This window comes from Oncorhynchus keta, chromosome 28 (assembly GCF_023373465.1).
Source record: "Oncorhynchus keta strain PuntledgeMale-10-30-2019 chromosome 28, Oket_V2, whole genome shotgun sequence".
NCBI classification, from domain to species: Eukaryota; Metazoa; Chordata; class Actinopteri; order Salmoniformes; family Salmonidae; genus Oncorhynchus; species Oncorhynchus keta.
Genome location: NC_068448.1, coordinates 1,854,014 through 1,864,013, shown reverse-complemented (window position 1 = coordinate 1,864,013; position 10,000 = coordinate 1,854,014). Strand labels below are relative to the sequence as shown.

Here is a 10,000-nt window from a genome sequence, read left to right as displayed (position 1 = left end):
CCAATGTGTCAAGTAATTATCTTTTTGTTTTCTCATGATTTGGTTGGGTCTAATTGTGCTGCTGTCCTGGGGCTCTGTAGGGTGTGTTTGTGTTTGTGAACAGAGCCCCAGGACCAGCTTGCTTAGGGGACTCTTCTCCAGGTTCATCTCTCTGTAGGTGAAGGCTTTGTTATGGAAGGTTTGGGAATCACTTCCTTTTAGGTGGTTGTAGAATTTAATGGCTCTTTTCTGGATTTTGATAATTAACGACTATCGGCCTAATTCTGCTCTGCATGCATTATTTGGTGTTCTACGTTCTACACTGAGGATATTTTTGCAGAATTCTGCGTGCAGTCTCAATTTGGCGTTTGTCCCATTTTGTGAAGTCTTGGTTGGTGAGCGGACCCCAGGGCAATGGGCTCTATGACTGATTCAAGTATTTTTAGTCAAATCCTAATTGGTATGTTGAAATTTATGTTCCTTTTGATGGCATAGAATGCCCTTCTTGCCTTGTCTCTCAGATCGTTCACAGCTTTGTGGAAGTTACCTGTGGCGCTGATGTTTAGGCCAAGGTATGTATAGTTTTTTTCTGTGCTCTAGGGCCACAGTGTCTAGATGGAATTTGTATTTCTGGTCCTGGTGACTGGACCTTTTTTGGAACACCATTATTCTGGTCTTACTGAGATTTACTGTCAGGGCCCAGGTCTGACAGAATCTGTGCATAAGATCTAGGTGCTGCTGTAGGCCCTCCTTGGTTGGTGACAGAAGCACCAGATCATCAGCAAACAGCAGACATTTGATTTCGGATTCTAGTAGGGTGAGGCCGGGTGCTGCAGACTTTTTTAATGCCCACGCCAATTCATTGATATATATGTTGAAGAGGGTGGGGCTTAAGCTGCATCCCTGTCTCACCCCACGACCCTCTGACTCTCTTTCTCTCTATCTCTCCCTCTCTGTCTCTGTCTCTGTCTCTCTCTTCCTCCTCCTTGCAGGTGTCGTGTTTTTGGCGTCATTAAAAGTGAAGACTGTTATTTTGTCAAATAAATTCTTTGTAATTATTATTACGTGATTAAACTAATCAAGTAACTGTAATTAACTAGGAAGTCGGGGCACCAAGGAAAATCAAAGTTATAATTTTCCTAAAATAACTCTTCAGATATTTTAATATCTGATCAATTAGTCTTCTAATTAATGAATGATTCTTTACCTCATGTCAGTCTCATACTTTACTATGAATCATCCATACACTAATTGGCTTAATCAATTATTTATAACTAAGTAATCACAGAAATGCATAAACAAACAAACAGTAGATATTGGTTACTAACAATGAGAGGAAAGATCCCCTAGTGGGCTAAACCGATATGATGGCTCGGTGGACAAAGGGTGTGGACTGAGAAAGAAGGGGGTGTGGACTGAGAAAAAAATGGGTGTGGACTGAGAAAGAAGGGGGTGTGGACTGAGAAAGAAGTGGGTGTGGACTGAGAAAGAAGTGGGTGTGGACTGAGAAAGAAGTGGGTGTGGACTGAGAAAGAAGGGGGCGTGGACTGAGGAAGAAGTGGGTGTGGACTGAGAAAGAAGGGGGCGTGGACTGAGTAAGAAGGGGGCGTGGACTGAGGAAGAGCGGGAAAGACAAAAGGAGTCACTACACATAATTATATTAATTGAAATGCTAATCCTTTGCGCATGAACTCTCACTCATTCGAGAATAATTGCAATCAATATATATTTATAAATATTTATTTATATTATTTATTTATTATAAGTGTGTCGTGGTCTTCTCTGTTGGAATCCAGTCAGTCTGCTGGAGATCCGAGTCTCTCTCTCTTTCTGTTTCTCTGAAGATCAAACTATTTCGTGGTTAGAATGGATACTTCAGAGTACCATTCAGAAATGTTCTTATAGAATAGATGTTTCGGCGGTTGTCGGTCTTCGCATCCCAGGTTTACATCATTTCTAGCTGCAGACTAGTAATTAGTATCTAAGATTTGCTCTTATTCTGTAGGGATCGATAGTCTCAGAGTTCCAGCCGTGTAGCCAATGCTCCACGTGGTATGGTTAGGAATTCAATAACTTAAAAAAAGGCGGTTCTATGACCCCTGATCATGTCTGTACTCATTCATTTTATTCATTTTATACAATAATTAGATGTGAACCTCATAACGGAGGCACCTGTATAAACAGAGTTAGGGTAACGTGGCTGTATTGTCTTTCATGAGGTCACAAACATGAAACAAAACGGACCGGGTCGTAGCTGGCTTCTCCACCGACCGTTTACTCATCCTCCAAAACATGGACATTGTTCAGTTCTCAAGTTCTGTGATGTAGAAGAAGTTCCTTTGTTCCTTTTCTTTCTACTGTGAAACTCTCTCTATACTGCATGGCCAGGAGGAGAGCGTCTCCGCCAGGAATTTGCGACCTGAGATAACAGGACGTGGGTGTAAGAGAGCGAGGGGGGGTGCCATGATCTATACCCAGAAAGGGTACAGAAAGTCATGATTAGCCTCAGTAACAGGACCAGCCCCAGACACCATAATGATAACTCTCTCTCTCTCCTCTTCCTCAGTGTTGAGGAGGTGAATGGGACTCACCTGGTATGCAGGACCAGCCCCAGTAACCAGACAGCAGAGCTGACAGTGAGGGTGTTGTTTGGGAAGGCAGAGAGGAGCGTACCTGGGCAGGTGTTTCACTACATGGAGGACCCTGTCATCACCGCAGCATCGCCTGCTGAGAGCTTCTACGAGTGAGGAACACTTCCTTTAGTTTTTAGTATCAGATGCTTTTAGCAAAATATAATAATTTATTTAAAAAAATACAATTATCAATTTTTAAAAACTATTAAAAGAATGAATGATAATGTGTTTTGCATCCATATTTTCAGTAAGCAATCAATGTGATGCTGTTTAACTAGGGGTGGGCGTAATATAAAGGTGAGTGGGCGTAACCTGGACGTGGTGCAACAGCCAATGATCTCCGTGCGGTTGGAGCACATGGCAGAGAACATCCTGGTCATGAGAAGGAGGAGATACGCCAGACTGTTGGCCAAGAACCGCCTACTAGTCTTCAACAGCACCGTGTCAAAGGTAAAGCCCACATTGGAACATGTAAATCACATCAAATGTTATTGGTCACATACACATATTTAACAGATGTTATTGGTCCATATTTAACAGATGTTATTGGCCCATATTTAACAGATGTTATTGGTCCATACACTCATATTTAACAGATGTTATTGGTCCATATTTAACAGATGTTATTGGTCCATACACTCATATTTAACAGATCTTATTGGTCCATATTTAACAGATGTTATTGGTCCATATTTAACAGATGTTATTGGTCACATATTTAACAGATGTTATTGGTCCATATTTAACAGATGTTATTGGTCCATATTTATCAGATGTTATTGGTCCATACACATATTTAACAGATGTTATTGGTCCATATTTAACAGATGTTATTGGTCCATATTTAACAGATGTTATTGGTCCATATTTAACAGATGTTATTGGTCCATATTTAACAGATGTTATTGGTCACATATTTAACAGATGTTATTGGTCCATATTTAACAGATGTTATTGGTCCATATTTAACAGATGTTATTGGTCCATATTTAACAGATGTTATTGGTCCATATTTAACAGATGTTATTGGTCCATATTTAACAGATGTTATTGGTCCATACACATATTTAACAGATGTTATTGGTCCATATTTAACAGATGTCATTGGTCCATATTTAACAGATGTTATTGGTCCATATTTAACAGATGTTATTGGTCCATATTTAACAGATGTTATTGGTCACATATTTAACAGATGTTATTGGTCCATATTTAACAGATGTTATTGGTCACATATTTAACAGATGTTATTGGTCCATATTTAACAGATGTTATTGGTCCATATTTAACAGATGTTATTGGTCCATATTTAACAGATGTTATTGGTCCATATTTAACAGATGTTATTGGTCCATACACATATTTAACAGATGTTATTGGTCCATATTTAACAGATGTTATTGGTCCATATTTAACAGATGTTATTGGTCCATATTTAACAGATGTTATTGGTCCATATTTAACAGATGTTATTGGTCCATATTTAACAGATGTTATTGGTCCATACACATATTTAACAGATGTTATTGGTCCATATTTAACAGATGTCATTGGTCCATATTTAACAGATGTTATTGGTCCATATTTAACAGATGTTATTGGTCCATATTTAACAGATGTTATTGGTCCATATTTAACAGATGTTATTGGTCCATATTTAACAGATGTTATTGGTCACATATTTAACAGATGTTATTGGTCCATATTTAACAGATGTTATTGGTCCATATTTAACAGATGTTATTGGTCCATATTTAACAGATGTTATTGGTCCATATTTATCAGATGTTATTGGTCCATACACATATTTAACAGATGTTATTGGTCCATATTTAACATATGTTATTGGTCCATATTTAACAGATGTTATTGGTCCATATTTAACAGATGTTATTGGTCCATATTTAACAGATGTTATTGGTCCATATTTAACAGATGTTATTGGTCCATATTTAACAGATGTTATTGGTCCATATTTAACAGATGTTATTGGTCCATACACATATTTAACAGATGTTATTGGTCCATATTTAACAGATGTTATTGGTCCATATTTAACAGATGTTATTGGTCCATATTTAACAGATGTTATTGGTCCATATTTAACAGATGTTATTGGTCCATATTTAACAGATGTTATTGGTCCATATTTAACAGATGTTATTGGTCCATATTTAACAGATGTTATTGGTCCATATTTAACAGATGTTATTGGTCCATATTTAACAGATGTTATTGGTCCATATTTAACAGATGTTATTGGTCCATATTTAACAGATGTTATTGGTCCATATTTAACAGATGTTATTGGTCCATATTTAACAGATGTTATTGGTCCATATTTAACAGATGTTATTGGTCCATATTTAACAGATGTCATTGGTCCATATTTAACAGATGTCATTGGTCCATATTTAACAGATGTTATTGGTCCATATTTAACAGATGTTATTGGTCCATATTTAACAGATGTTATTGGTCCATATTTATCAGATGTTATTGGTCCATACACATATTTAACAGATGTTATTGGTCCATATTTAACAGATGTTATTGGTCCATATTTAACAGATGTTATTGGTCCATATTTAACAGATGTTATTGGTCCACATTTAACAGATGTTATTGGTCACATATTTGACAGATGTTATTGGTCCATATTTAACAGATGTTATTGGTCCATATTTAACAGATGTTATTGGTCCATATTTAACAGATGTTATTGGTCCATATTTAACAGATGTTATTGGTCCATATTTATCAGATGTTATTGGTCCATATTTAACAGATGTTATTGGTCCATATTTAACAGATGTTATTGGTCCATATTTAACAGATGTTATTGGTCCATATTTAACAGATGTTATTGGTCCATATTTAACAGATGTTATTGGTCCATATTTAACAGATGTTATTGGTCCATATTTAACAGATGTTATTGGTCACATATTTAACAGATGTTATTGGTCCATATTTAACAGATGTTATTGGTCACATATTTAACAGATGTTATTGGTCCATATTTAACAGATGTTATTGGTCCATATTTAACAGATGTTATTGGTCCATATTTAACAGATGTTATTGGTCCATATTTATCAGATGTTATTGGTCCATACACATATTTAACAGATGTTATTGGTCCATATTTAACAGATGTTATTGGTCCATATTTAACAGATGTTATTGGTCCATATTTAACAGATGTTATTGGTCCATATTTAACAGATGTTATTGGTCCATATTTAACAGATGTTATTGGTCCATATTTAACAGATGTTATTGGTCCATATTTAACAGATGTTATTGGTCCATACACATATTTAACAGGTGTTATTGGTCCATATTTAACAGATGTTATTGGTCCATATTTAACAGATGTTATTGGTCCATATTTAACAGGAGTTATTGGTCCATATTTAACAGATGTTATTGGTCCATATTTAACAGATGTTATTGGTCCATATTTAACAGATATTATTGGTCCATATTTAACAGATATTATTGGTCCATATTTAACAGATGTTATTGGTCCATATTTAACAGATGTTATTGGTCCATATTTAACAGATGTTATTGGTCCATATTTAACAGATGTTATTGGTCCATATTTAACAGATGTTATTGGTCCATATTTAACAGATGTTATTGGTCCATATTTAACAGATGTTATTGGTCCATATTTAACAGATGTTATTGGTCCATATTTAACAGATGTTATTGGTCCATATTTAACAGGTGTTATTGGTCCATATTTAACAGGTGTTATCGTCACATATTTAACAGATGTTATTGGTCCATATTTAACAGATATTATTGGTCCATATTTAACAGATGTTATTGGTCCATATTTAACAGATGTTATTGGTCCATATTTAACAGATGTTATTGGTCCATATTTAACAGATGTTATTGGTCCATATTTATCAGATGTTATTGGTCCATATTTATCAGATGTTATTGGTCCATATTTAACAGATGTTATTGGTCCATATTTAACAGATGTTATTGGTCCATATTTAACAGATGTTATTGGTCCATATTTAACAGATGTTATTGGTCCATATTTAACAGATGTTATTGGTCCATATTTAACAGATGTTATTGGTCCATATTTAACAGATGTTATTGGTCCATATTTATCAGATGTTATTGGTCCATATTTAACAGATGTTATTGGTCCATATTTAACAGATGTTATTGGTCCATATTTAACAGATGTTATTGGTCCATATTTAACAGATGTTATTGGTCCATATTTAACAGATGTTATTGGTCCATACACATATTTAACAGATGTTATTGGTCCATATTTAACAGATGTTATTGGTCCATATTTAACAGATGTTATTGGTCCATATTTAACAGATGTTATTGGTCCATATTTAACAGATGTTATTGGTCCATATTTAACAGATGTTATTGGTCCATATTTAACAGATGTTATTGGTCCATATTTAACAGATGTTATTGGTCCATATTTAACAGATGTTATTGGTCCATATTTAACAGATGTTATTGGTCCATATTTAACAGATGTTATTGGTCACATATTTAACAGATGTTATTGGTCCATATTTAACAGATGTTATTGGTCCATATTTAACAGATATTATTGGTCCATATTTAACAGATGTTATTGGTCCATATTTAACAGATGTTATTGGTCCATACACATATTTAACAGATGTTATTGGTCCATATTTAACAGATGTTATTGGTCCATATTTAACAGATGTTATTGGTCCATATTTAACAGATGTTATTGGTCACATATTTAACAGATGTTATTGGTCACATATTTAACAGATGTTATTGGTCACATATTTAACAGATGTTATTGGTCCATATTTAACAGATGTTATTGGTCCATATTTAACAGATGTTATTGGTCCATATTTAACAGATGTTATTGGTCCATATTTAACAGATGTTATTGGTCCATATTTAACAGATGTTATTGGTCCATATTTAACAGATGTTATTGGTCACATATTTAACAGATGTTATTGGTCCATATTTAACAGATGTTATTGGTCCATATTTAACAGATGTTATTGGTCCATATTTAACAGATGTTATTGGTCCATATTTAACAGATGTTATTGGTCCATATTTAACAGATGTTATTGGTCACATATTTAACAGATGTTATTGGTCCATATTTAACAGATGTTATTGGTCCATATTTAACAGATGTTATTGGTCCATATTTAACAGATGTTATTGGTCCATATTTAACAGATGTTATTGGTCCATATTTAACAGATGTTATTGGTCCATATTTAACAGATGTTATTGGTCCATATTTAACAAATGTTATTGGTCCATATTTAACAGATGTTATTGGTCCATATTTAACAGATGTTATTGGTCCATATTTAACAGATGTTATTGGTCCATATTTAACAGATGTTATTGGTCCATATTTAACAGATGTTATTGGTCCATATTTAACAGATGTTATTGGTCCATATTTAACAGATGTTATTGGTCCATATTTAACAGATGTTATTGGTCCATATTTAACAGATGTTATTGGTCCATATTTAACAGATGTTATTGGTCCATATTTAACAGATGTTATTGGTCCATATTTAACAGATGTTATTGGTCCATATTTAACAGATGTTATTGGTCCATATTTAACAGATGTTATTGGTCCATACACATATTTAACAGATGTTATTGGTCCATATTTAACAGATGTTATTGGTCCATATTTAACAGATGTTATTGGTCACATATTTAACAGATGTTATTGGTCCATATTTAACAGATGTTATTGGTCCATATTTAACAGATGTTATTGGTCCATACACATATTTAACAGATGTTATTGGTCCATATTTAACAGATGTTATTGGTCCATACACATATTTAACAGATGTTATTGGTCCATATTTAACAGATGTTATTGGTCCATACACATATTTAACAGATGTTATTGGTCACATATTTAACAGATGTTATTGGTCCATATTTAACAGATGTTATGGGCCATATTATTATTAACCTTTATTTAACTTGGCATGTCAGTTAAGAACAAATTCTTATTCATAATGACGGCCTAGGAACAGTGGTTAACTGGTCTAGGAACAGTGGGTTAACTGGTCTAGGAACAGTGGTTAACTGGTCTAGGAACAGTGGGTTAACTGGTCTAGGAACAGTGGGTTAACTGGTCTAGGAACAGTGGGTTAGCTGGTCTAGGAACAGTAGTTTAACTGGTCTAGGAACAGTGGGTAAGCTGGTCTAGGAACAGTAGGTTAACTGGTCTAAGAACAGTGGGTTAACTGGTCTAGGAACAGTGGGTTAGCTGGTCTAGGAACAGTAGGTTAACTGGTCTAGGAACAGTGGGTTAACTGGTCTAACAGTGGGTTAACTGGTCTAGGAACAGTGGGTTAACTGGTCTAGGAACAGTGGGTTAACTGGTCTAGGAACAGTGGGTTAACTGGTCTAGGAACAGTGGGTTAACTGGTCTAGGAACAGTGGCTTAACTGGTCTAGGAACAGTGGCTTAAAACTGGTCTAGGAACAGTGGGTTAACTGGTCTAGGAACAGTGAGTTAACTGGTCTAGGAACAGTAGGTTAACTGGTCTAGGAACAGTGGGTTAACTGGTCTAGGAACAGTGGGTTAGCTGGTCTAGGAACAGTAGGTTAACTGGTCTAGGAACAGTGGGTTAACTGGTCTAAGAACAGTGGGTTAACTGGTCTAGGAACAGTGGGTTAACTGGTCTAGGAACAGTGGGTTAACTGGTCTAGGAACAGTGGGTTAACTGGTCTAGGAACAGTGGTTTAACTGGTCTAGGAACAGTAGGTTAAGTGGTCTAGGAACAGTGGGTTAACTGGTCTAGGAACAGTGGGTTAACTGGTCTAGGAACAGTGGGTTAACTGGTCTAGGAACAGTGGGTTAACTGGTCTAGGAACAGTGGGTTAACTGGTCTAGGAACAGTGGGTTAACTGGTCTAGGAACAGTGGGTTAACTGGTCTAGGAACAGTAGGTTAACTGGTCTAGGAACAGTGGGGTTAACTGGTCTAGGAACAGTGGGTTAACTGGTCTAGGAACAGTGGGTTAACTGGTCTAGGAACAGTGGGTTAACTGGTCTAGGAACAGTAGGTTAACTGGTCTAGGAACAGTGGGGTTAACTGGTCTTGAACAGTGGGTTAACTGGTCTAGGAACAGTGGGTTAACTGGTCTAGGAACAGTAGGTTAACTGGTCTAGGAACAGTGGGTTAACTGGTCTAGGAACAGTGGGTTAACTGGTCTAGGAACAGTGGGTTAACTGGTCTAGGAACAGTGGGTTAACTGGTCTAGGAACCACTAGGTTAACTGGTCTAGGAACAGTGGGTTAACTGGTCTAGGAACAGTGGGTTAACTGGTCTAGGAAC

The 10,000-nt window shown here is 35.7% G+C and overlaps 1 protein-coding gene across 1 annotated transcript in view; it reads left to right on the top strand.

Annotated features, from left to right (window-relative positions):
• The window catches only part of plxnb3 (plexin B3), a 325,474-nt gene that overhangs the window by 202,270 nt on the left and 113,204 nt on the right, over positions 1-10,000 (top strand). Inside the window, exons 18-19 of the mRNA XM_052484163.1 lie at positions 2,546-2,722; positions 2,891-3,062. Coding sequence (XP_052340123.1) covers positions 2,546-2,722; positions 2,891-3,062 — 349 coding nt within the window. The remainder of the gene's footprint in view (positions 1-2,545; positions 2,723-2,890; positions 3,063-10,000) is intronic.